At 46.8% G+C, this 26375-nt stretch overlaps 1 protein-coding gene across 14 annotated transcripts in view; it reads left to right on the forward strand.

Moving 5' to 3' along the window:
- The window catches only part of Eri3 (ERI1 exoribonuclease family member 3), a 132714-nt gene that overhangs the window by 81765 nt on the left and 24574 nt on the right, over nt 1-26375 (forward strand). For 6 of the 14 annotated variants that reach the window (XM_048815522.1, XM_015485110.2, XM_015485111.2 and 3 more), the window contains one exon: nt 25987-26086. The exons of 2 other annotated variants lie outside the window; for them this stretch is intronic. In XM_048815522.1, coding sequence (XP_048671479.1) covers nt 25987-26086 — 100 coding nt within the window. Of the gene's footprint in view, nt 1-25986; nt 26120-26193; nt 26301-26375 lie in introns of those variants that run through there. 6 more of the 14 variants (XM_015485113.2, XM_015485105.2, XM_048815517.1 and 3 more) reach the window with 2 other exon arrangements.

The following is a 26375-nucleotide window of genomic DNA, read 5'->3' on the forward strand; positions in this document are numbered from 1 at the left end:
TGCTAGTCAGATCACTTTTTTTGGATCTGTGAGGATAAAGCTGGTCAAGTGATAGGCAGCCAGATAGAAACTATAGTGACTACATGGTGCCAGCAACAGAGCCCTTCTTCTAGGGCTATTCAGAAGTAATTTGGAGAAAACAAGAACACAACAAAAAAGAAAGTCAAAAGAGGCATGAATATTTAGAAGTGCTAAAGGATATTTTGGAGGGGGATAGTTTGCAGTGGGGGCAGATACTTCTGGGCTACTTAGTGGTCAGAACCAGGCAGGGCTGGGGTCCAGGTTTTTGGTATCATCCAAAGAATAGCATTATTCATGGGCAGTTGTGGGCTGGAATTGTAATGGAAGCCAGCTAGATCAGGGCCTCTAGTTGTGTTTGAGAAGAAAGACAAGCACATAGTGCAGGACACAGAGCACTAAGAATATGTGAAGGAGAGGTGGGGGCACAGGCACAGGCATTGTATAAGGAACGGGTGAGTGGAGAGCAGCCCAGGGTACTTGCTGCTGAGTTTGATGCTGAAACCCTGGGTAGGACCATTCTTGGGAGCTGGAGGCTGCTGAATTGTATGCAGAAACCTGGAACTCATGCCTCAAGACTCAGATGCTGAGTTCTTCCCCTTTCATCCCACCCTCTGCAATATCTGCCTTTGGGGGTAAGCTCGTGAGGTGTAGTCCAAAGGTGAAGGAGGGGACAGTGCCGTGTTTGGAGTCGGAGCTGCTGGAGCTAGAAGGAATGTCTCCTTTCTTCTTGTTTCCCTGCCCCCATGGTGTAGTGCCCAGCCTGGGCTTTTTCCTTTAAATATGTCTTACAGCTGTCTGAACTCTGAAATTTTCTTTCACTTCTTCCCTCGCCTTGTTAACATGTGTTGCCTTTGGGGTAATCAGGGAAAAAATATTATGTCCTTTTACAATTACCGGGTTTTGGAATATTAAAATGTCTCGCTGCATCGGCACTGTTATTTTGATTGGTATTCTAACCTTTGACTAGCCCATAAAGCGCGCCGCTCCTGAAGCCAATATTGCAGGACTGAAATTTAATTCCGAAATGATTCCAGATAATAGGGAGACAGATAATATATGCATGAAGGATATTATGTTTGGACTAACTGCAGCAGGGCCAGGGCTGGGGAGCTGAATAATAGCCCAGAGTGAGTTATAATCTGTGGGACAGAAATGCCTTACTGTCAGGGCCAGGAGAAGAACTCTTAAATCAAAGGCACAGAAAAGGGTGCGATTGCAGGGTACTTGTTTTGACAGGAAGAGCACTGGAGCCAAGAGCGTAGATATTCAAAGACTATGCCCCTTTCTTGCTCTTGAGCAAGATACCAAGGCCTAGATGATCTAGCTCATTGCAGCATCCCTATCACTGTGTCTTCTGTCCCCTCATAACATTTCAGCTGTGTTGAACTTCTTTCTGCTTTTCAAATAAACACAACAATTTCACTTTCCTTTTCTTACGCTGTTTCCTTTGCTTACATTGCATTTACCCTTTTGGTGTGAAGGAAGTGTGTTGAGGAAGCTCCTGTTCATCCTTCAAAACCCTTTTGTGTGAAGCCTTCTGTAATGTTTCCCCACCTCTGGTAGGAAGTGTCAGCTTCCTTTATATGGTTTCAGAACTTTGTACTGAGCACGTCACATGCTCGTATGTTTGTGTTTTCTGCTAGACTGTGAGCTCCTTGAGGTCTGTGTACCACTCATCTCTGTGTTTCCAGCGCCCCCTGGACCTGGCATACACTAGGCATCAACAAGCACTAATTGAATCCATGCTGAATCTAGGGCTGGACTAATGAGCTCCAGAGCCCAGGTGCCCATTTCTCTGCCACATTTCCCAGACAAATGGACTTAGGGAAGTTAAATAACTTGCCCAAAAGCACATAACCAGGAAGAAGTGAAGCTAGAAACCAAATTTGAGTGTTCTCTTGTCCCCAGACCATGTATCTTAGGTGGGCAGGGAAGGCATTGGAGGTGAGGAGTGGGAAAGACAGAAATGCACCTCCCAGGCTCCTTCCTTCCATAGTGCAGGACTTTAATCCTCTTTGATAAAGATTGCACTGGTCCTTAGCATTCATGGGATTCAAGTCCTAGAAGGGCTTGTGCCTCCTGTTGCTGTCTTTGACTTCTGGACAATTTTTTCTCACAAAAGACACTTCTCTGTAGTGAGTTTCTAGCCAAGGATCAGGAAAATACCTTGGAAAAGGTGCCTTATGTGCTTTTGGAGAGGTCTTAGGTAGGCAGAGAGAGCACAAGGAGCTTTTAGTAATGTCAGAAAATTTCACAGACAGCCCTTTCCCCCTTCAGAATTAGTGGGAATATAGTGATGGAGGAGTACACAATGAAAACAAAACTGAAGTGACTCTGATTGGTTTTTAAATGGATTTGTGTTTCATTAATTACTGTCTTCATAAACCTGGAAAGTAGTGTGGCTGTATGTAAGACTTGTCCTTCATTTAGTGTTTGGGTGGTGCATGATAAATACTGGACCGCGGGGATATGGCTCACAGGCCATAGACCACTGGGGCAAGAAAGAGAGCTTTGGAGCCAGATGAATCAGGCTCAGACTCTAGTGTTACTACCAAACAGTTGTGTGAACTGGAGCAAATCTCTCTGTGAACCTATAACAGACAACTAATATCTAACACACAAACAGGCCTTGAAGTCCAGGAAGCCTGATTTAGAAACTTGGCTTTACATTACTAATTGTAGGGTTTTTAGGAGAGTCACTTAACTTCTTTGAGCCATGGTATCCTCCACTGTAAAACAAGAAAAATAATTCCCATCTCCTAGAGTTCCCACCTCAGGATTCAGTAATAGTACTGTGCCCCTGCCTTTCTCTTGTCCTGGTGTTGACTGCCAGAGATGAAATACCAGGCCTCAAGGAGAAGGGAGGTCAAGGATCCAAGAGCTCAAGGCAAGCACATAGGACTCTGCAGACAGGAGTTCCTCCAGCAGAGCACATGTGAGCATCATGGACAATGAGCTTAATGCTGTCCTTGGACTGTCTCACCTTGGTGCACACTAAAGAACAGAGTTGATGGTCTCATGCCCCTTTTACATGCTGTCAGCATTCCCTGGCTATCCAGTGGAGTACAGTTACAATCACCTAGGTCAGTTCCTGGCTCTGTCACCTACGTATTATGACCTTAGGCAAGATACTTACCTTTTCTGAACCCTGCTTTCTTCATTTGGAAAGTGGAGATAATAAATACTGCTCTAAATGCTTTCTGTGGATTAACTCTTAATCCTCAAACTATAAGCACTATCATTAGCTATCATCCAGATGAAGAAACTGAAGCACAAAGAGTTGATGTACCATCCACAAAACCCAGCAATCAATAGTGAGTGATGAAGTAAGTATTGGAATCTAGGCAGTAGACTTTGGAATCTGTGCTCTTAACTGCTTCACCTTGTTGCCTCCAGAGCAGAGGAAGGTGGAGTCATTTTTAATTGAGGTGTATTAAAGAAAGTCATGAAAAGTTTCAGTGAAGAGATACTTGCATTGCATTGTGAAAGATGAGTAAGCTTTCAGGAGATAAGGTGGAAGGGACATGTAGGCAGAGTCAGTCTTGTGAAAAGGGCTGTAGCTTCCAGACTTTTTGTTGATGGGCCTTTATTTTATTCATGGATTTATATGCAGTGTTGAGAATTGAACCCAGTGCCTCATACACACTAGGCAAGCACTCTACCACTGAGCCACAGTGCCAGCCCAGCTTCCAGGCATTTTAAACTATTGATGTGGACCATCCACTACCATCTCACTACCAGAAGAAAACAGAATGAGAGCAAGTGAAGAGAGAAGGAACTATTGCCTAGTGTCTAGAGTGGAGCCAGCCTAAGCTTCCTCCCAAGAGGGGTGCTATAACTCTAGAAAACTGACATGTGTGTATCCATGCAAGGGGAGACAGAATCTAGAGATCAGTGATGGCAGCCAGGGGAGTGGCCACCCCACCTTCTAGGCAATTAGCTATGGACAGCCCAAGACTGCTAGGCAGAAGACCTCTGTGTCTTTATGGCAGAATAAGGGAATTGTAGTGGGAGGAATCCTTAGAGCATGTTTGTAAAGCTCTTAGAAGAGTGCTAGTACTCTCCCAGCTAGGGAGCTAGCCTGTTGTGGTCTGCATCCCTGGTGGATACAACCATGGAAGAGAAGAGCAGGTAAGGGAATCAGCTCAGGGCAATAGGGATTATTTCTTCTTCCAAGGTTTCCTGCAGCCACTGCAGGTGGCTCTCACCCTGGATTTCTTGCAGTGCCCTCTGTGGCAGGGCTTTACACCCAGGCCTGCCTTGGTCCTGTCTGCCTTTCATGGGCTGCTGCTCAATCTGCATCCTCTTAGGTGAGACAGCCTCTTAATTCTGCTCCTACTTTGAGCCTCCTCTCTTCCTTGAAGTATATTCTGGGCTTGCTCTGGTCTATTTGGGGCCTAGATTTAAACCTAAGCATTCTGACCATAGATCCTGTACTCTTGTCTTGGGGCCAATTATTAGGACTCAGCATAGCCCAGAGTCCATACCTTTTGCTTATTTGTGTGTGGCCTGGTCTGTTCCTGCGCCAGGACCATAAGACAATTGCATCTTCTCTGAATCAACAAAGCTGGGGTGGGAGGCAGAAGGGACCTCAGTAGCTACTGGAGGCAGCTTCTAGAGGAAGAGCTGAGGACAGGGGAAAAGGTGGAGTATGGCAGAAGGGGAGAGGCAGAAGCATCCATGTTCTGTTAATTCTTGGAGAGCCAAGATTGTGTTAATTACTTTGCCTTTTCCCCAGGGTTTTGTTTTTGGTTTTCCTTCTCTTTCTTTCTTTCTTTCTTTGGTACTAGGGATTGAACTCAGGGGCTGTTGACCACTGAGCCACATCCCCAGCACTATTTTGTATTTTATTTAGAGACATGTTCTCACTGAGTTACTTAGTGCCTTGCCATTGCTGAGGCTGGTTTTGAACTCAAGATCCTCCTGTCTCAGCCTCCCAAACTGTTGGGATTACAGGTTTGTGCCACCGTGCCCAGTGGTTTTCCTTCTTTTGATTTTTGTCATAGCTACTGTAAATTGTGGAAACTAGAGGAATTACAGAAAAGGAGAGGACAGGATGTGGAGACTTCCTTGAAGGCCAGAAGCACAGCCCTGCCTCCTGTTTCTCACACTATCCTGCAAGCCACCCTGTAAAAGCAGGCTTGAGCGTGTTTACCAGTAGCAATGATAATAGAGCAGTGGTACATTAAGCCCCAGTTGGTGCCAGCTGCAGTGCTGGATGCTTTACACCTTCCTCATGCTACTCAGCCAGGAAAGGGCTTGTCCCTATTTTTTGAGAGCTGAAAAAGAAACCCAGAAGTTAAGAAGCCTGCCCAAGGCTGCATGACCAAGAGAATATAAATCCACATTCTTTTCTTTCACAATTTCCCTTCTGTCCCTTGTCCTATATCAGATTCTATTTGAAGGCAACTCCTCTGGTCTGATTTCATTTGAGCTGGAGGCAAACACACCACAGCCTTTGCAAGTTGTGTGGTCAGAGAAAGTGAAAGTCAGTGACTAGAAAAGGATAGGGATTGGCCTCATATTCCAGGTCTATAGAGAGTAACATTTGCTTAATGGGAAGTAATGTGTGATCAAGAAAGTATTCCCATGTATGCCTGCATGTGTTTAAAATATCTGCCCCTATGTGCATCTGGTGTGGGCATGTGCCCACACTATACAATATAGGAGAAGTTGAGGGTATGGGATTTATAGCCTGACTCTAGGAACTGGAGATGGTGGGGATGAGGCCCTTGTCTCTAGAGGGAAACATGTGCACACAAAGAATCCTGGACCAAACTTACAGTTAGAAAATAAAGAAAAGGGCTCTATTTTGGGTCTGTTGCCCTTTCTGGGAACCTCAGTTTCCTTATCCAGGGAGTAAAGGAGTTGAATGAAGCAATTTCTTCTTGCGACTTATCTTCTTTTGTCCTTAGGTGATTATTAATCATATCTTAGTTTTCCCCTTTTTGCTTCCAGCTAAAATTGAAACTGATGCAAGGAAGGTAAGAGAAGTCCCTCTGTTTACTGTTGCCTACTTTGATCTCTATCCTTTGGAACTACTCCACTATCTCATTGAGAAATGTTGAAGGTCCAGAGGAGGCAGGGCATCAGGTCAGGAGAGCTGGGGACACAGGTGCCATGGAGGAGTTTGGATAGCTGGCATCTTGTCACCATGAAGTGACTTGGACTGAAGTCAGAATCCATTAGGTTTTGGGCTTCACCATGAGACTATGGGGTGAGAAGAAGCTTTTTGTCTCCCTACTGCTTTGGGGAATGGATGAAAAGGGGCTCTCACTACCTTACAGACAGGGAGTGGCCCAGGCCCTTCCTCTGACTTTTGATCTCCTCTGTTGGTTATCTTGGTAGATGCTGAGGGGCAGCTAGGTAGAGATTAGGAAAAGTACCTGGCTGTTTGTTCACATTAAATTGGGACTGTGCTGACACAACTTATGGCCCTTCTGTGAGCTGACCAGGCCTGCCATCAGCTGTCTTGGGGAAAAAGTGGTTTGAACTTTTGTGCCATAATTTTCCCTGGCTAACTCCTCAGAGCTGATCTGGATGATTTCTAGAGATGGAACCTTTTGCTTTCTCAGTCTTAAAGTGAGAGACTTTGCCAGGTTTTGCCTCTTCCGTCCCATTAGTTAGCCTTCAGCTCTCTATAATTTCTCAATTTGACTCGCTGGGCAATGTCTCGTGAGGATTTTTCTTTTTCTCTCTCAGTTGGACTTACATCAGCCTAGACCTAAGCCTCAGGTAGCAAGTGGCCTATGCTCTGCCTGGGCTAGGACAGCTATGTTTGCATCCAGCTGCTAGCCACTCCCTGAAGCCCTTTGTGTTAGGGCATCTGGGCTTAGTGAATCAGACCTGGTTACCACCTGTACAGAGCTCCTGGTTTGTTGGGAATGGTCAACAGATGAATGTGGGAAGATGCAATAGAAGTAGTAAAATACATTGATGGGAATATATATAGAGAGAGAATAGGCATACATCATCTCCATTTTTAAAAACTAATTTATTTTGAATTCAGCTCTGTACTGGGTCAAAATTTATGAGACAGCAGGTCCATGTAAGCCTGAATACATGCTCATGTGCCCTTGGTAAGCTGAGAGCTTCCCTAATGAGACATTCCCTGCTAGTGCCTGCTGTGACTTCTTCAAAGGCCTTTAAAGTAGGGCCCTGATGAGACCCTAGGTTGCCCTACTTGGAAAGAGGAGAGGCCCTTATGGGAAGAAGTCCCACTGGCTATTCAGGAAGGGCCAGTGTGGGTATGAACAGGTTTTCTTAAAAGTATATGCAGGCAGGACCCTTAGTGTTCATATGGCAGCTGTCAGTGGTCTGTCCCTAACACTGTGACCAGGTCTTATGGTGTTAGGCCTGGGCTTGGCACCTACTTGGTTGCAAGCAGGCGGGCAGGCTGCAGGCAGATCCCAGGACAGGCCTGAGGCCTCCCCAGTGGTGTGTTTGCTGTGCCTAATTACCCGGCAGTTGTTTAACTATGCAAGCTGCATGCCTGCCTTTATTGCGCTGTGATTGCCGAGCTGCCTATGGGGAGTGTCATAAAAAGATATAAAATGCCCATTATCTGTCTGACGCCCTCCTCCTGGACTGTGGGTGTTTGTGTTTTATTTTATTTTTATGGCTTGAGGGAAGCTCTGCAAGAAGAAAAGGGAGGGAAGAGAAGAGGGAGGAGGAAGCCCTATAGGAATTGGGGGCTGGGAGACTGAGGAGCACCTTCATGCTATGGTCAGAAGGGCTCTCCTAACCAGAGGGGACATATGGAAAATGGCAGCTCTCCAGGGTCAAAACAGAGTGCTCAGGAATTAAGTTGCAGATCTTCCCCTCCCCATCCACCTGAAAGCCTTGCAGCTTATGTTTTTACCTTACCTACACTAGCTTCCTCCCTGTGTATAGGCCCACTGCCTGGCATGTAGGACATTTTGCAAAGGGTTTTTCCCTACCCAGCCTTATGACTTGCATTGCCTACTGGCTTCTTAGAGGACCATGGCTTGCCTTGGGTCAAATACTTCGAGCACTGCTGCCTGCTCCTGTTGCTCTATTGAAAGCTTCCATCCCTACAGCTTCAGCTTCCCTTCTCTTGCCTGCCACAGTGGTGTATTTAGGCCAGTCTATCCAAAAATTCACTGGGTCTTAAGGAAATTTCCTAGACTGGAAGAAAGGAATTACTACAGATTGAGCACCAGCCTTGTGCCTAGTAGAACCTGTGTGAGACCAGATATCAGAGATCAGACAGGGCCTCTACCCTTGAAGAGCTTGCACTATGCAACTAGAGTGCCAAAGTTCATGGAAGATGTTCAATAAATGTTTGTCAAGTAGGATTGAATTCAACATAGTCATTCATTCATTCAATTGAGCACCTTCTGGGTCAAGCACTCTGCCAAGCTCTGAGGATAAAATAGTGAGCAAAATAGACAAAATTCTTGTCCCCACTGGTTATTAGAGTTAATTGAGAAAAGGATTTAAGGATTTAAACTCTTTCTGTTATGACTTGAAAAACCATGCTTTTTCAACTATGATATCTTGTTTTCTAAGCTTGAACCATCAAACCCCAGACTATCCTGTACTGACCTTCTCTACTTAAGAAATCTTGATGGCTACCAAAGTATAAATTCTCTAGCCTGACCTTTGAGATCCCCAAAGTCCTTTCCCAATTATGCCATGATGGTCCATATGATATGCTTCCAAGCCTTATTTACATTCATTTTGTTTGTCTGGCAGGTCCCTGGCTGCATTCCTGCCTAGTGAACTCCTACTTACCCTTTAGGACAATGAAATTTACTCCCTCTTTGAGCACCTATCTTGAGTGCCTTCCCAGTGCAAAGCACTATGCCTGACTTTCATTTTTCATGAGCCTGCTGAGGCAGCTCCTTGTACTTCTTTAATCATAGTGTACATTTTTTAAAAGTAGTTTTACTGAGATATAATCCATATACCATGTAATTTACCCATTTAAGGTATACGTTTTTTAGTATATTCGCAGGGTTATATAGCCATAATTACCATCTTGGTTTAGAATATTTTTCTCCCCTTAAAAGAAAGTCCCTTAGCTGTTGCTTCCTATTTCTTCCCTAAACACCCCAGCTCTAAGCAACCACTAGTCAACTTTCCATCTCTACAGATTTACGGGAATTTATTATATGTGACCTTTTATGACTAACTTCTTTCACTTAGCATAATATTCAGGGGTCATCCATGTTGTACAATGTATTAATCAGTACTTCATTTCTTTTTATTGTTGAGTAATATTCTACTGTATAGCTATACCACATTTTCTTTATTCACTCACTGATGGACATTTGGATTGTTCCCACTTTGGGGGATATTATGAATAATACTGCTGGGAACATTCAAGTACAAGTTCACTTTATTGCTTTTGCTTTTTTAAAAAAAAAAAAATACTTTGCTCTTTTTCTTAGTAGATGGTAAACTCCATGAAATTAGGAGTCACTTGTATGTTGTTCACTGCCTTATCCCCATCAGTTAGCTCATGTAAATGTCAGTGAATAAAAACGTGTGTGCTTTCGAATACTCTTTCCCCCCCTCAGGATGTAATAGCAATTTTTTGGTACATGTTTTAATCCCATGGCCCACCCTGTCATGAATACAACTGTGTACCCATGCTGGAGCTTAAGTTCATTTATCAACATCCTGAACCAAACTCTTTTCATTCCACTGTTGGCTTCCTTAGATTAAGTCCTTTCCCAAGAACAGGTGATTTAAGAAACTTCTGAGTTGCTCCCGGTGTGGAAGATATGGCCTCCAGCTAACTGAACCCTGATTCCACTGTTCCCTCTTCCTCCCTAAGGGGCTCTGGATTTTTTTTTCTTTCTTTTTTTTTTTTTTTAGTGCTGGGGATTGAACCCAGAGCCTTGTGCATGTGAGGCAGGCACTCAACCAACTGAGCTATATCTCCAGCCCTCTGGATTGTCTTATGGCACAGAGGGCTGATCCGTGGGAGGACCCTGAAGGAAAAAGGAGTGTTGGACTGGGTAGCCTCCTGTTCAAGGCCAGGCTAGCTTTATGATAGCTCCAGATGTATCAGAAGAGGCAAAAGAAGCTGCCTCTGCTATCCCATTCGGTAGCTGATATGAACCAGGTCCAAGAAGAAAACGATTCTAGGAGCAATAGCTTCTGAGAGATTAGTAAAACCAGTATTTCTATTTTCTTTGTACTTCCTTACCCTAATAATTTGAGCTCATGATTAGAATTGGGCTTTATGAGGCTAATAAGGAGGTGGGAATGATGGCAGGAGGGCATGTGGAGATGCATCAGGGTGTGGGTAGTAAATCTAGTCTTTTTAATAGGTTTGCTCCACAGGCAGGTGGTTGGAAGGCTGACTGGGTGGTTGGACCCCCTCCCCTTTCTTCTACTCCCACCACTCCTTGAAGTGGCCTTCACACTTTGCCGTCCTTGTCCTCGATGCTGGCAGCGGTGCTGGGATATGGGGGCTCAAGGAGGGAGGAGACCCTACCCGGAGCTTCATTGCCTATGCACGCGCCGTCCAGCCTGGCGGCATGATTACCTTGCTGAGAAATCCGTCCAGGCGCGGGGCTGCTGATAGCAATCATTGATTAAGAGGGTAATTGTCCTGAAAATTCAGATTGATCAGAAGGCAGAAATGATAACTTGTGTAACTGTGTTTAAAGCCACGTCCTGTCAATAGAAGAGACTGAGATGTATCACGCCGAGAGGGGGGCAGAACGGATGGGTGTGTGCGGGCAGGCGGGTGCTTCCATCCTTCTCTCAGGGTGAGCAGGATGTTTCTTGTCAGTAACCTGGACTATTGGAGATTCAATCACTTTTATCTCCCCCTCTCTCTCAATCCAAATGCCTTTTCATATTAGGAAATTAGAATCGGCCCTGCTCATGCAAGATTTATTAGCTCTGCTGAGCAGTTGCACCGAAGAGTAAATGATTTTGCTTTGCTGGAGTTTTTCACACATTAGGACCCAACTTCTCCTTCCCTTCTCTGTGCCAGTGGCTGCCTGGAGGAGTGAGCTCTAGAACCAGGTACTCAGGGAATAAGGGAAAAGCATCACTTGGATCTAACTTCTTGATCTGTGAGAGACCCTTTTCTGTCAGACTAATTTCCTTCTATCTGATCCTTACCCGCAACAGGTTCCTTACTGGGGTTTAGGGGTATCTCTCTAACTGAAGGGCAAGTCCCCCGAGGAGATGAGGTTTATCCCTTAGACTTGTATGATCTGGTACTGGCTTGCCTTGAAATGAAAGTCTCAGAGAGGCCTCAAAAGAATTGTGGGAAGCAAGTGGAGGAAGAATAGTGTGTTGGACAGGATTGGCAATAGAGGCAGAGGACAGAGGTACTGATAAGATTTTTCTTCTCAGAACCTAGGCCTTTTCACCTATCAGGGCTGGACCATCTTTCCAAGCTTCCTGGGGAGGCTGTGGAGAAAGTCAACTGGTTACTTAGCATGGAAAGTTTTGAGTACAAGCAAGCAGCAGGATTGACCCTGGCTGATGCTATCTCTTAGGGAAAGAAGGTCTGGCATCTATGTTTCTGGCCAGTTGGACCTAGCCTGCCCTGAAGGCCAGGACACCAGTAGACTAGGTTGGTTTTAAGTAGGACTAGTACCCAACACTGAAACTATATTATTCTTTCTCCTTTTTGCCCTTTCTCTTTAGCCTCCCATCTCTTTGGGTCACTTGGGCCCAAGGAGGAACATTGGTCACTATCATTCTTCCACCCTCCCTATTGCAGGTGTCTGATGCTGGAGATCTGGTAGAAGAGAAAAAAGTGTGGAGAGTCCTCCTGATTGGGGGTTGAGGAAATGTTAATAGAATGTCTAGATTTTTGTGAAAGAGATCCCAAGGACTACCCCCCATCTACTTTAACATCCTTTCCCCTTGTGATTTACTCCTTTACTGGGCCCCATGAAGCCTTCTTTTCTCTGAGTTTTTATATTTTGGAGATGTAACTGGGCAAACTTAAGAACTGGGCTGGAAGTGATGGGGTCTCCAGGAATGAATGATGGGTGTGGGCAGCAGCCATTTGAGCCCAAAAGGAGAGCTGTGTTTTGGGAAAGGGGACAGAGGGAAGGAAGAAGAAGCTTTATGGAAGAAAGAATCTAAAAAGTATCTGCAAAAGATCCTCTAGAGAGGACCCACCTCTAAACAGCCCACCGGGCCACCAGCTTTCTACCAGCGGTCTGCATCTGGCCATTCCTATCCAACACAAGGCTCTGTCCTTGGGAGACTCCTCTACTTTCCTAGAAGGCTCATCCCACTAGGCTGGGTTGGGCAGGGCAGGGCAGAATTCCCTTCTCCATGCACCTCCTCGCCCCACAACCTGTCATGAGTGTGCCAAGAGATGAAGCAGTCCTGGGCACTTGGTGCAGCCCTCTTCCCCGATTCCGATACACTGTGAAGGCAGCAGGTGCATTGGACGATCTGAGTTTCTTGGTGTGGTATGCTCCTGCTACTCCCTCTGAGCCAGGCCAGCCCGCAGCCTAAGAATGCTTTGCAGTCCAGAAGGAGGGTCGAGCCGCGATCAGCCCTGGCTAGTTTGGGCAAAGTCAAGAAAGAATGGAAGTGCCTTGGACAATCGGGATCTGAAAAGAAAGAAATCAGGAGACAGAGTCCTCGTGGAGTGAGGGAAACACATAATCACTACAGGGCAATATAAATGGTGTTGCTTTCCAGAGCCCAGAAGAGGGAGGGATTGAATTCCCCTGGAAGAGCTCAGGTGGCAGAAGAGGGTCCTTGAACTGGCTCTATGCAGAGCATGGGGAGTGGGCTGTGGATACAAGTGTTGATGAGCTTCTGGAAAGAGAACTAAAAGTGCCAGAGATCAGTTGTTGTGGTAGGCTTGGAGCCCAGTGGGTTTGAGCTCACTATGGAGGTGTGACCCATACCTCTGCTTTCTCAAACCTGAGTGTTATTTACTTTCACCATCAGGCTGGACTGCTAGGTGTTAGGGACTCTAAATTGGATCATCTAGAGCCTTATGGTAACAAAATGTGTAGGACAGAGCCTTAAGGGTTGGACTCCATGTCTCCCCTCATCTTTGTTCCCTTTCCCATTCTGCTGAAAGAGCAGGGAAGGGGTGGGGATTCAAAGTAGGATTGCCTAAAGTTTGTTCCACCCTTGCTGAACCCATCCCCAGCCCAGCTTGTACCCAGACCCAGGCCTCTGCCGAGGGCCAGGTTGGTCTTCTGGGCCTGGTCCAGAGGCTGGGAGGAGATGGGGAAGCCAGGAGACTCATTTTCACTGGAATTTGACCTAAAGCAGGATTGGAAGGGAAGAAAAGAATTTGAACAAAAGTGCAGGCAGGAAGGAGCTGTTAACGAGCCTTTCTTTCTCTTTGGGGACAGAGCAGAGCGCATAGCGGGGTGCAGCCGCCAGCTCTCCTCAGAGCGGCTCTCTGAGGTAGCTGCAGTCTCTGGCCGCTGCCCGCTCTCGCTCGCTCTCCTTTTTTCCCTCTCCTCTTTCTCGGCTCTCTCTATTATGGGGACTTGCTCCAGCTCTTTCTCTCTCTTCTGTCTCTCCTTTTGTTCTCTCTTTGTCTATTTATCACACTGTGAAGGTTGAAAGAGATGTTATTAATCTGGGAGAATGAAGGCAGGATTAGTGGTATGAATCGGATTTTGAGAGGTGTAATGATAGAAAGACTCGCTCGGCTGGCGGCCTGCGTGAGCTTGATAAATGGGGAGCACTCCAGACTGACTCGCGCCTTCCTCCGCGCTGTGCGCCCTGCCCGCTGGGGCGTGCCGCGCTCTCAGATCTGCCAGCCAGCCCACCCCGCTCCTACCTGAACCGGAGCAAAAAGCCAAGGGTAAAGCAGACACAAATATCTCCCATCACACTTGGAGACATCATTGCTTTTAGCACCCTTTTCAAGTGGAGGCCTGTCGAGTTCTCAAAGGACTGTGGGCAGAGGAAAGGGGACCTAGACTTCAGGCTGGAACAGCATCTGCCTGCTTCTGGGGCCTGTGGAGTAGAGCTTCCCTCCTGCCTCTGAAATGGAAGTGAGAGGTCAGAGAGTGATAAGATAGTCCCTAGACCGACCAAGCAAGAGTACCAAACCATGTGTGCTATGCAATTTAAGCAAAGTGCTGTTGGTGTGGTGGTCAGGTTGAAACATGGGAGATGGGGAAGAAGCAGAAGGCAGAGTTTTGGAAAGGGTAGAATAGAAGATGGGTGTTCTGGGAAAGGAACAACATAAGCAAAGTGGAACAAAAATAAGCCTGACTCTTGGGAGGCTGAAGTGCCTGAGATCTGTGAGTTTCTGATCAGGAAGGAAATTAAGAAATCCAGTAACTAAGCCCCTCGTTTCCAGTGAGGATACTGAGGCCTGGAAACTGGTATTGCCATTTCCTGAAGTGATTTTTCTAGTCGGGTCCTGTTGCTTGTTCATTTTTATTTTTTATTACAATTTTTTTTTTTTTTGGACGCAAAATCTTGCTAAGTTGCCCAAGCTATGCTCAAACTCACAATCCTCCTCCTGCAGCCTCCCAAGCAGCTGAGATTGCAGGCTTGCACCACTGTCCCCAACTCTATTGCTTATTCTTAAGGTGCCCTCTCCAGTTATCCTGAGACAATACAGTCAGTCTCTCTTTCTTTTTGCCTCCATCTCCCTTTTCCCCCTCTCTTTCTCTCCCTCACCCCCCACTCCTCTGTGGTCACATCTTTTTAGTCTTCAGCTTTGTAACCAGAGGATCCTAGCTTAGGTTCACTGCTACTTGCTCTCCAGCCCCTACCCAGGAGACAGTACTGTCACTCTGTTGCTAAATGCATGCAGATAGACTGCCAGGTAATAGGCTCAGGTCCTCATCATACTCTTGCCCCTGTTCAGTCTGCAGTCCTTGTGGAGTGTGTTATCCCAGACCATCAACTGCTGCTTGTGTGGCAGGGCAAGGACCAGGAAACAGCACACCCCACTCAAGGCTCATCTGAGCCTGGGCACTTCCCTCCTTTGTATACTTACTATGATTTTCTCTACTCACTGGTTACCACAGTTACTGGGCAGCTCTTGGTTCTGAGTCTGATTTCCTCAAAAGACTTTGAGTTTTATGAAGGTAGGATACACATGGGACTTTTTTTAAGTTGCTAGGGTCTGGCAGGCCTTCATTGAGAGTAGAATGTTCAGTAAATTAATGCCTCCTCTTCTACATAGAAAATGGTTTTGTTATTGATTCGTTTTTTTCCAGGACTGGCTACCTTTGGCAATGGGGAGGGATAGATGTACAAAGCAACAGACTTTTATCCTATTAGAGCACCCCAAGATCACATAGCATGATAGCAGGAAGGCCTTAGGGAAAGAGTATAAAGCCCTAACTGAGGCCCTGCTGGGGCTATATTTCTTGCCTCCTTATCAGCCACATTTCACACTTGCTCTCTGTGCTTCAGGAGCACTGGCCTTGATTTGATTTTTTTCTCAGTGCTGGGGCACAGTTCACCTAAAGGTCTTAGCATGCCCCCAAACACCAATCCCTCTCAGTTTCTGTTTACCTGTCTCTAGGGAAGCATCTCAAATAAGTCAGTCCCCCCTCTTCTATCAAAACAATTTAAATAATTCTTTGAGACCTTATTATAGCTGCAACTTCATAATGATTTATGTTGCTATTTATTTAACGTCTTCTTTCTCCAACAAACTGTAAGCCCTCTGAGGACAGTACTGTCACTCTGTTGCTAAATGCATGCAGATAGACTGCCAGGTAATAGGCTCTGAGTAAATGTTGTGAATGAGTCAATGTGATTCCTAAGCCTGAATTCTTCCATCCTGTCCCACCTGGGTAGCATGAAGACTGATCTGACAAAGGGAAATGCAGGGGCCAGAATCATAGGTATGCCCCAGAGCAAAGGTTCTTTGGGCCTTAGGTGTGGAGGCTCCAGTGTTCAGTGTTCTCATCTCTCAGACTTCATTTTCTCAAACATCAGAGAAGGGTTTCTCTGACTCTAAAGGCTTTTACTTTTCCTGGGTGTTCTTATCCACCCTCAATTTCAAGCACCCATCTGCCTTTTTAGGAATTTCTTAGCTCAGACCTCTGAACTGAGCTCCTCATCTCTCTGACATCTCACCTAGTGAGTCCCTGAGGGCCATCCCTGTCCTCAGTGTTTTCTCTCCAGGCCTCCTTTCTCCCCCCCATTGTTTTTGCATGTTTTGACCCTTGCTGCATTGTTTTACAAGTGTGTTTACGTGGCTCCTCTACCTTGAGGGTACTGGTCTGGTCTCCTTGATCTATGGCTATGGCTCTCTAGCACAGGGTTTGGCACAAGTTAGCTTTAAAAAAAAATTTTTTTAAAGTGCTATGTGAGCAATCCTATCAAAAGGGTGGAGGATCTGATGTGAATGTTTTGAGCATCTCTTTTTTTCCCAGGGAGAAAGAAAGTGAAGGTGTATGTGCTGTGGTCAAGTGTGCACATACCGTCGTCGTCAAGTGTGAGGGGTGGACAGATAGTGGCGTCGCACACTCAATAAAGGATTAGATTTTAATTTGGAAAGCACTTTAGAAACTTAAAGTGCTTTGCCTAAGTGCTGACTGCTATTAGTGTCTCATTTTTATTAGGAAAAAGGACATGATTTTTCTCTTTTATCTTCAGGCCTGTCCAACTTCTGAGAGTCAAACTTAGCAAAATGCCTGCCCCTCACTGAGGACTAGTTACATGCCAGGTTCAAAGCTTTGGACTTGAAACACAGAATTCTGCTTTGCAGACTGGTTCTAACACCCCTGAGGGGATTAGCCCTAACAGCTCAGTATCAGGAAGGGGGGTGGGAAAGACAGGTCATTTGACATAGTTCAAGCTACAGTCCTCGGCCCCTCCTCTCTCCATCTAGGCCTGGGTGGGAGGACATAAGAACTCAGACTGTTTGGGGTATAGGGGAACACCCGGTGGTTATCAAAAAACCACTTGTTATGTAATATGAAGGACCAGACTTCAGAGAGAGAGAGAGCTGGGGAGGAATGGCCCTAGGAAAAGTTGTATGTTCAGCTGTCATCAGGGCTGGAGAGAGCAAGAGACAGAGACATCACAGCTGCTGGACTTGGTGATTTAAGAGTGGTCAGAGGGCTAGGTCAGAGGGAGGGAGAATGTGGAACAGTAGCAGGAAGAATTCTGGGGCAGGAGGCAGGAACTTGCCCTGTGCTTCACAAGCACCTTTGAAGGCCTTGTTGGTTGAAGGAAAGGTAAGACTCTTCCATGGAGATGATTTGGTGCTGCAGTGGCAGAAGGTCTAGAAGGCCCAGCTGGGCTTTGTGATTGCACCTCTCTGTGTGACCTCTGCCCCAGGCTCTTTCCTGAGCAGCCACAAAATAGACAGGCATCTTGGTCTCAATCTGGACTATCTCTGTCAGCCCTGGATACTGAAGGGTCTGCCTGTGGCTGAGGGCGGCTCTGGGAGGTGAGGGCTTTGGCCTAGCTTGCTAGTGCCCTGAAGTCTCCATCTCCTAATCTGATCCTAATCTGAAGGAGCTAAAACGGGGGTGGGGGGACTATCTTGAGCTTACTGCCTTAACCGAATTTCCATACCTCCTGTTGTTAATTATAGAGATGTAATAATGCGATTAGTGCACGATTAAAAAAAATCCCTGATATGATTACCATGGATTTAATATCACATGATATATCATTATATCGTTATGCAGTGACAGATGTAATTGAAATACACTTATTGGAGCCGGGGGTGGTGTTTCATTCAATCCCCAGCACCCCGGGGAGGAAAGGACTGGCTAAAAAGAAGCAGTGGGAGAGGAAATTGTAATGAAAACAAAGAAAACTCACAATATAGCTTTCACCCTGGGCAGCTGGATGGGCAGCTGACTGACCTGCTGCCTTAGACTCTGACAATACACTTGGAACCCCAGACAGGCCATCCTCCTCTGTGGGAACTCAGGCAGCATGGCTCAGGAACTTCTTATCTGGTTCTCTTCCATATAACTTCAGTGTGCCTACATCTCCCCTGACTCAGAAGTGAAGCCAGGAGATCTGGGAACTATAAGGAGATTATTCTACCTAAAAATACTTAGGACCCTAATGGGATCAAACAGAGCTGGCAGCCGTCCTTTCATCCTGGGGCCCCTAGTACCAAATGCTGTGGAACGTGAACCTGTAGCACAACCCTTGCCTTTGCTATGGTGGTGGCCCACACTAGAGGCAACTGTCCTGTTGTAGGCAGTGGATAGTAAGGTTAAGTACTCAGAAAACATAATTATCCCACTCAAGTTCTGTTGATGGACAGAAGCAGCAGTAGCTCTGGGGTTCTAGAAGTCTGTTGGTAGCCAGAGAACACTGTGCATATAACAGAACCACCCTGCTGGATTCGGGAAGATGAGCTTCTGTCACATGATGCAAGGGCCCATCCTTTTGTTCCTTTGCTCAGCTGGCCAAGCCCGTGTTGGGCCTGAGGAATGCGGTGGAGGCTGCCCATAGGCTAATGAGTTCAGAAATGAAGGGGAGCAGGAGTTCTTTCTTATGCAGGCACCTGAGTTCCCAGTTCCAAAAATGGCTATGGAGGATTGCTGTTCTGTTAGGCAAGAACAGTGTTGGTTCCTGAAGGTCACTGGGTGGTATTGACAGGAATCACAGCTCTTGAAACCAGGCCTTCATACTTAGCAGAAGTGTACCCACAGAGATGTCTTTTCCTCTTTTCTTCTTCTTCCCTCCCTTCCCCTTTCCTCCATGGAGAGCATCCAGAGACAGCAAATACAACTCCTGCCCTTAGGAATCTTCCAGCAAAATGGGAAACAAGTCTCATATTACAGGTTCTCTTCACAATATAGGTAGACTTAAAGGCAAGATGAATCAGGAAAGATTGTAAAGAAAAGGTACTTTCTTTCTTTCTTTTTCTTTTTCTTTTTTTTTTTTTTAGTACTGGGGAGTGAATCTAGGGACTCTTAACCACTGAGCCACATCCTCAGCCCTTTTTTGTATTTTATTTAGAGACAGGGTCTCACTGAGTTACTTAGGGCTTCACTAAGTTCCTGAAGATGGCTTTGAACTCGAGATCCTCCTGCCTCAGCCTCACAAGCCACTGGGATTGCAGGCATGCGCCACCAAGCCTGGCTAAGAGAATGTACTTTTGATTTGAGTGTTAAAAGAGGAACATGTGGGGCTCAAGCGGTAGCGCGCTCGCCTGGCATGCGTGCGGCCTGGGTTCGATCCTCAGCACCACATACAAACAAAGATGTGTGTCCGCCGAAAACTAAAATAAATAAATAAATATTAAAAAATTCTTTCTCTCTCTCTCTCTCTCTCTCTCTCTCTCTCTTTAAAGAGGAACATGTATTCAACTAGGATGAAAAGTGGGAGAAGGCAGAAGACATTCCAGGCAGGCTGAAAGGGTTGCTTGGCTATGCTTGGGCATGAAACAGCAATCCTAGGACTTGGTGGAAGAAAGGAGGAGTGCAGAGTCAGAATTGGCCCACATTTCTGGCTTGATGAAAGTGGCACATACTGGAATTTGGAAACCTAGGAGAAGAATAGATATTGAGGTGGGAATCCAGGTGGAAATGCCAGGTAGGCAATACACTCAAGTAGCAGTAAGAAATATAGATTTGGAAATTAGGCCAAAAACAGGGGAGTCAAAAAAATAACCCAAGGAGAGTGATTGAGTGTAGGAAACATTAGGAAGAAAGAGCACAGCCTGTGTGAGTCACATATGAGGTGACCAAATGCAGAGGAGACCATATAGGAGCTTATGAGGAACATGGCAGAGAACTAGGAAATGTCAAGAAAACCAAAAGAAGAAGGGTTTCAAAGCTGGGTAGGCTGAAGAGTGGTAAAGACGGGTAAGAACCTAAAACTGTCCATGGATGGAGGCCACATCACAAATTGACCATAGCAGGAGCTAAGTGACATGAAATGGATGTAAACTAGCTGCAGTTTCTTAAGGAATGATGGGGAAGGTAAATGGAGTTGTATGGAGACAATTTTGAGAAGTCTTGTTAAAAGGAGAACTAGGCAGTGGAATTAATGGAGGACTTTAAAAATTGTAATCTAATACTCAGAGCTTTAAGAGCCAGGCATTATTTTAAGCACTATACATACAATAATTTATTTAATCTTCACATCAACTCTACAAGATTGGGACTAATATTAATCATTTTTCAAAGAGAAAATTGAGACAGAAGTTCTGTAAAGATGGTAGAGAGTGAAGCATTTGCTTCAATGTTAAGTTAGGGAAGGAGCCAGCAGAGAAGGTAAGGCTAAGAATTTAAAAAGAAAGGAGCAAAGGTCTGAGGAGGTGGAAAGGGATGACGATGTAAAGCACAGGTATGTCCTTACATGAGAAGTGAGAGATCTCCCATGAAAACAGGAGAGGTGAATCAGCAGGTGGCGAAGGATACAGATGCATTTATAGATGCAGGACATGCAATTGTAAGAGTTTTGCCTAGTAGCTTTTAGTGTCTTTTTGAAAATAGCAGAGGAGTAGGATTGTTGGGTACCATTGAGGGTTACCAGGGTTGTGATTGTGGATCTCTAGTGACTAGTTCCTATCTAAGTGTGACTTTTTCTGGCATCACTTAGCTCAAGTGCAAATGTGGCAAAATTGAGTCATGGTTGAGTTTTTCAAGGAAGGTATGCAGGATAAGTGGGTAGGGAAGTTGAGATTGGGAAGTGGGTAGTTGAAGTAATAGATAAAAGGGTGCAGGCTTATTAGAAAAGGGATTGAGGCCAGAAGGGATGGATAGACTAGGGGGAAAAGCAAGAATAGAGGGAAAGAGCATACAAAACCTGGAAGAATAAAAGGCTGGGGTCAGAGTGGAAAGTGTCATTGGGAGATTTCAGAGGAAAAGCAGTTCTGGGTGATAACAAGGCCCAGGGAGTGGTCCAGGGAAAAATAGCTAAAGTAGGTAAGAGAAGGTCATTAATGAGCAGCAGCAGGAATTGAGAAATTTAGAGACAAATTTCCTAAATTGGGTTATTCTCTAGACACTGAAGTTACCAAGAGTGATGTGATTTGAAATGAAGTTCTGAAAGGAGAGGAATAATCTAAAAGCAATAGTAAAGAAGAATTTGAAGATATCTGTAGAGTATATCTAGAAGTGAGTAGGTACTGGTTTTCTAGTTAGTACTGCTGTATCACTAATTGCCCCCAAAACCTAGTAATTTGAACAACAAATACTTCATTATTTCTCATGGTTTCTGTGAGTCAGGAATTCAGGAAGAGCTCAGTTATATGGGTTCTTGTTCAGGCTCTCTCAAGTGATAATAGTCAGGCAATAACTAGACCTAGTTTCACCTGGTTGGAGCGACTAGAGGCTAGCTGCCCCTCTCCTCACTGAGTCTCATAGCTTCTCTGTGTGGTCTCTCTGCTTTGGTACTTTGAGTTTCCTCACACATTGTTGCCTCCGATATTTAACACAGCAGCCCAGGGCTCTAGGGCAAGTATTCTAGCAATTGAGGTGGAAGCCACCTAAGCATTTCTGCAATAGCCTGGATGTCACATTATTTCAGTGTTATTCTGTCTGTTGAAATAGCCACAAAAGCTCACCCTGTTTCCAGGGGACATCAACTTCTCCTCTTGATGACAAGTATATCAGTCACAGCATCAGAGCCTATGGGATAGGAGATGGTATTGCAGCTATCACTGGAAAATACAGTCTGCCACAACTGGTATTAGGCTGAACCTGGAAAAGAGAGAGAGTGATCAGTGTTTTCAGAGGCAACATGCATTTTGAGTGATGGCAAAATGTCCCCGGGTGCACCTGGGGACATTACTGTCATCCCATTGTGCAGTACTAAAAACTGAGACTCAGGTTTAATAACTCATCTAAGGTTATAAGGCCAATAACTGACAGAATTAGGAATCAAATACAGGTTTGTCTGATTTCTGAGCTCTGAAGGTACTATCTTTCTGTGAGACATGGGCTGCTGGGTATTCCCTGAGTACATGTGGCATGCCCCATCCCGATGTTTACCTGTGGCCTTGTTTCTTCAGCTACAGAAGTGTTGGTCAGTTGGGTGAAAAGCTAGGTAGCCTTTGATCGTCAGACTTTCTCTAGAGCAACACCTTCACAGGCTTCCTCTGGTGGATGTTAAGGGAATGGCAGGTGGCTGGATTGGGCTCCTACATTTCCTCTTGGGAAATGTCCCATCAGTTTTAGGTCCACAGGCTGACAACTCATCCGGAGGTGTGTGGTTAAAGGCCTGCTCCTCCCTACCTCCTGAGGAGGCTGAAGAGGCTGGATATTCTGGGCTGGCTTGGGAGCTCGGGTTTTTCTGGAAGTTGCAGAGCAGTCTGCTTCATCTGCCGTCTGAGCTGGGTTCTGGTCCTTTACCCAACCATCACCCTGCCCACTTGTTGTCCACCCCACTCTCAGGGCCCTCATAGGTAGGATATTGGTGGGCAGAGGCACCAGAGCAGCTGTGGATGCCTCTTCTTTCCTCTTTGAAGAATCTGGTGCTGCTGCCGATGAGGGCTACTTCATCTATTAAACCCAATACACTTGTCGCAGCTGCTAAGCCCCCGTAAGCCGCCGGGCGCCGTGTTTGTGATGGGACTGACAGTGCATGGAGGAGGCTGATTATACACGATTCCATTTCGCGGGCCCAGCAATGTAATTTCACAGGGCGATCAGCGTTTGCATGTAATAGCAGGCTGTGCTGAGGTGTCAGAATATTAAAGGCGCTAATGGCAAAGCTCCCTGTTACACAGGGGGCCACCCGCCGCGCCTACGGCAGGGCTGTGCGGCAGGCCCGTCGCAGATGGCTGGCCACTAAGCTAATGGGGCAGCAGCCAAGGCGGGCAGAGCCACGAGAGGGGAAAGCCAGCCGGGAGCAGCTCGGCACCTGCTTCCCTGTGCGTGGAAATTACAACAGCCCAAGGGAAGCAAGATGTGTGTGCCTGCCTGGTACAGGGTAGGGGTGGGCTGGTTTGGTAGACCCAGCATCTTTCACCAACTCCACCTATCCTCATGGCTCATCATTGGTGCTGCTGTGGAAAGACTTGGAAACTCCTCAGTCATCCTTCCACCCTCCCCATCCTCTGGTCAGGAACACCAGGAGTGAGATGCTGACTGCACAGCTGGGCAGGTGGACCTTGAGAACTGAGAGAGGTGCAGCTGGAGAAGTGACACCCAGGGAATTTGGAACCAACACTGAGAAAGAGGCTCAGGACAAGGTTTTGGAGAGAGCTCTTAAAACAGATTTCTGGCATACCCTCCTCCCCAGTCAAGGTCAGGAAGCTCTGGGCCCCTTCTCCCCAACTCCCGATAGGCTAGCAGAAGAGAAGGAGAGAGTGGGAAAGGAAGCAGGCATAAGTGAAAGTGAGGACTGAGACCCCTTGGCACTGCCTGCTGCTGGCATACAGACTTGGGTGGCACAGCCTCAAAATGTGCTTCCTTCTGACTTAGTTGACTGCCCTAGCCACACCCTTCTCCTTTGTCTATTTTTCTGCCTAGAATGTTGTCCTCCCCTGTCATCTGTACTGTGGCCTTTCAGTTTCATTCCCTCCCTCCAGGAAGCTTTCCTAACCGCCTCCTACCCCACATGGACCTGCTTGTCTTCATTGTCCCCTGTGGACACTTCCATAGAGTTTGGCCTCCCTGGTCCTCCTGTTCTGAGGAGTCGCTGGGTGCCAGCCTTGACTCCCTAGCCAGAATCCCTGAGCTAGTGATAGCCCATGTCACTCTGCCTTGAGCAGGACTCCTAGNCCCATGCCCCCCCCCCCGGAAGTGCTGGAGGAGGCCGTGTCACGGCAGCAATTGGTTATCATGCCTTATCTGGGAATATGAAACTGCGGCATAACACCACGCAGTGGAGATGCCAATTCATCTCGCCCTCGCTCTGACAAGCTAGACTGCCCTTCCTGAAAGGCATCCCTCAGGCGGGACCGCCTGCCACCTTGCCTGGTACCTCTGCTCTCTTGCCAAAGGCTCCAGGCTTGCCCTAGTCCAGCCTGGCCTTCCTGGGTTCTGCTTCCTTCCATCCCCCTTTCACACATCCCGGTCTGTGGAAGATCTTGGGGAGTCATAATTATAATAATAACCTAATCATGGTGACGCGTCAGGGCAAGCGTCTAATGTTATCTGAAGTGGTCTTCCCGCTTAGCTGCGATAAGACTCGGGATGACGTGCAGATAACGCTGAGCTGCCCTGTCCCTGAGCCGAGAGCAGAGCAGAGGGGCCTCAGCAGCCCTGACGCCCGCCCGCCGCTTTAAGCTGGAAAGCGGCAGCACCTGCTAATGCAAGTGTTTAATATTTGATGGGCTGGGATAAAGCAGGATCACCTTCGAATTGAATTGAGTGTCAGCCGAGAATCTATTACTGAAATTCGGGTGTGATTTGACAGCAAAGTAGACGATGTTATTCTTCACTAGTTACTGCAATCTTCTCCCCGACATCACTTAAATATTTTTTTCTTTGCTTGAGTAAACACACATTATCCTTCTTTTTTTCCCCTTCCTTCCCTTTTTCCTTTTTAGAGGGGAAAAAAAACCTATCCAGCTCGCCTTCTCCAGGCTGATAGAGTAGATTGTTATTTCTTTATTTGTCCTATTAAATGGAATTTCTGATCGTTTAATCCGGCTTTTGTAAGTGATTTTAAAGTACTTGAAAGGCAGCCGCCACTGCTCTCTGGCCCACTGAGCTCCAGCCTCAGCCCGGCCACGCTCAGCAGCTCTTCCAGCTGTGCCCCTCCCACTGGCTGTGTCCCCTTGCTTTCCCTGTCTACCCTGGCTCTAGGCCAGCATCCTAGGGCTGTCCTTGAGTCCCACTCTCAGCCCCTGATTTGTGGATACAGCTGTGGCTGGGAGACAGTTGGGAAGGGTTGATTGGAAAGTTGGGCTATGGCTGGCACTTCTGTGGTCAAAGAAAATGACTTTAGAAGGTGCTGAGTGTAAGTGCAGTCAGTGGCTGCTAGTACCTTTGGGGTGGGAAGGTTGATTCCTGCAGCTGGGAAGGAAGGGAACTAGCCCTCTGCCCAGCCTCGGGCCCTGACACAGACAGTGTCCAGCTGCGTGTCTATTGTTCTGATCCCATATTGAACCCTTAGAGGGGAAAAAAAAAAACCTATCCAGCTCGCCTCTATTTGTAGTAGAATGGGGACCTCCAGACCCAACAGTGGTCAGGGATACTGCAGTGCCTGTCTGAGCATGCCTGAAAGTCACTGTGGTTCCATCACTAAACCCACCATCCAACTTCTGGGATCTCATCCAAGCTTGAATCTCATTGCTACTGTCCCTCATGTTATTACCTTCCTGCCATGGGGAGAAGGGCAGCCTAGTGTTTGGGAACTTCTGAAGTTCTCAAATGAAGGAATGGATATTGTTTGAGGGGGGTCAACCAGCTACCAGGCTCATTGACAGAAGCCCAGGATTTTGTTGGCAGGCTGAGCAAGAATTAAATTCCACCTGGCCACATCATTGCATTCTAACCCATGTGAGTTTCTTCTTTCTGGGCCTNACACACACACACACACACACACACGAAACTCCCCTCACAGCTGCCTGAGTCAACCAGGTGCCCTCACTCCACTCCTCATTTGAGTCCCCACATGGCACTCAGCCCTTCACAGCTTCACCTGCTTAGAGTCAAAAGCACCTTGACCATGGGCAAGTTGTTGGCCAGCTCTTGCTTCAGTTCCTATCTGTGGAGTGAAGTGGTCTCTAAGGTCCTTCCTGGGACCAGTCTGTGTGACCAATAGGAAGTCCACAGAGTTCTGGGGAATCTGAGGAGAGGTGCACGGTGTAAGGGGTACCCTGGTAAAAGGAGAGTTTCTGATAAGAAGATCTTAATAAATGGGAGCTCTCTAGAGAGGAGCCCTGGTAGGAATACCCAGTGAGGGCTGATGGGGAGAAGCCCAGGAGAAAGAGGATTCTGGAGAAGGAAGGGGTTTTCTGGTGGAGGGGCCTTGATTAAAAGGGTACTCGGTGAGGGGGCTCTCACAAAATGGCATTATAAGATTACGCCCTTGGTGGGAAAATTTGGGGGCTGGGGGAGACTTGGTGAGTTGGGCTGGTTCAGGGGTCAGGGACTCTGTTAACCACTCTCGCCTCCTGTCTTCCAGGCTTACAGCTTCGCCATGGGCTGCTGGCCCAAGAATGGACTTCTAGACATGAACAAGGGTCTCAGCCTGCAACACATAGGCCGGCCCCACAGCGGCATTGGTCAGTCCCTCTGCAAATCCCCCTGGCAGCTCGGTCAGTCCCCTGCCCACATGCCCCAGTCCCCTGGCACACAGAGGGTTTCCATGGCTCATTCAGTGCCCCCACAGGGTTCTCTCCATAGCTGGGGAAAGGAGGAAAGGGAGGATGGAATGAGGACCATTGGAAAGAACATCTCCAAACAACATTTCAGAGGAGGCTGGGGTCTGGGTTTTGGGTGAGTCACAAGTGGCCTTGGATTCAGGCCAACATTCCCCAACCCCCTTGCCCACATCCCTAGTGGGCAATGTCC

The sequence above is a fragment of the Marmota marmota genome, unplaced genomic scaffold (genome assembly GCF_001458135.2).
Source record: "Marmota marmota marmota unplaced genomic scaffold, marMar, whole genome shotgun sequence".
NCBI lineage: Eukaryota > Metazoa > Chordata > Mammalia > Rodentia > Sciuridae > Marmota > Marmota marmota.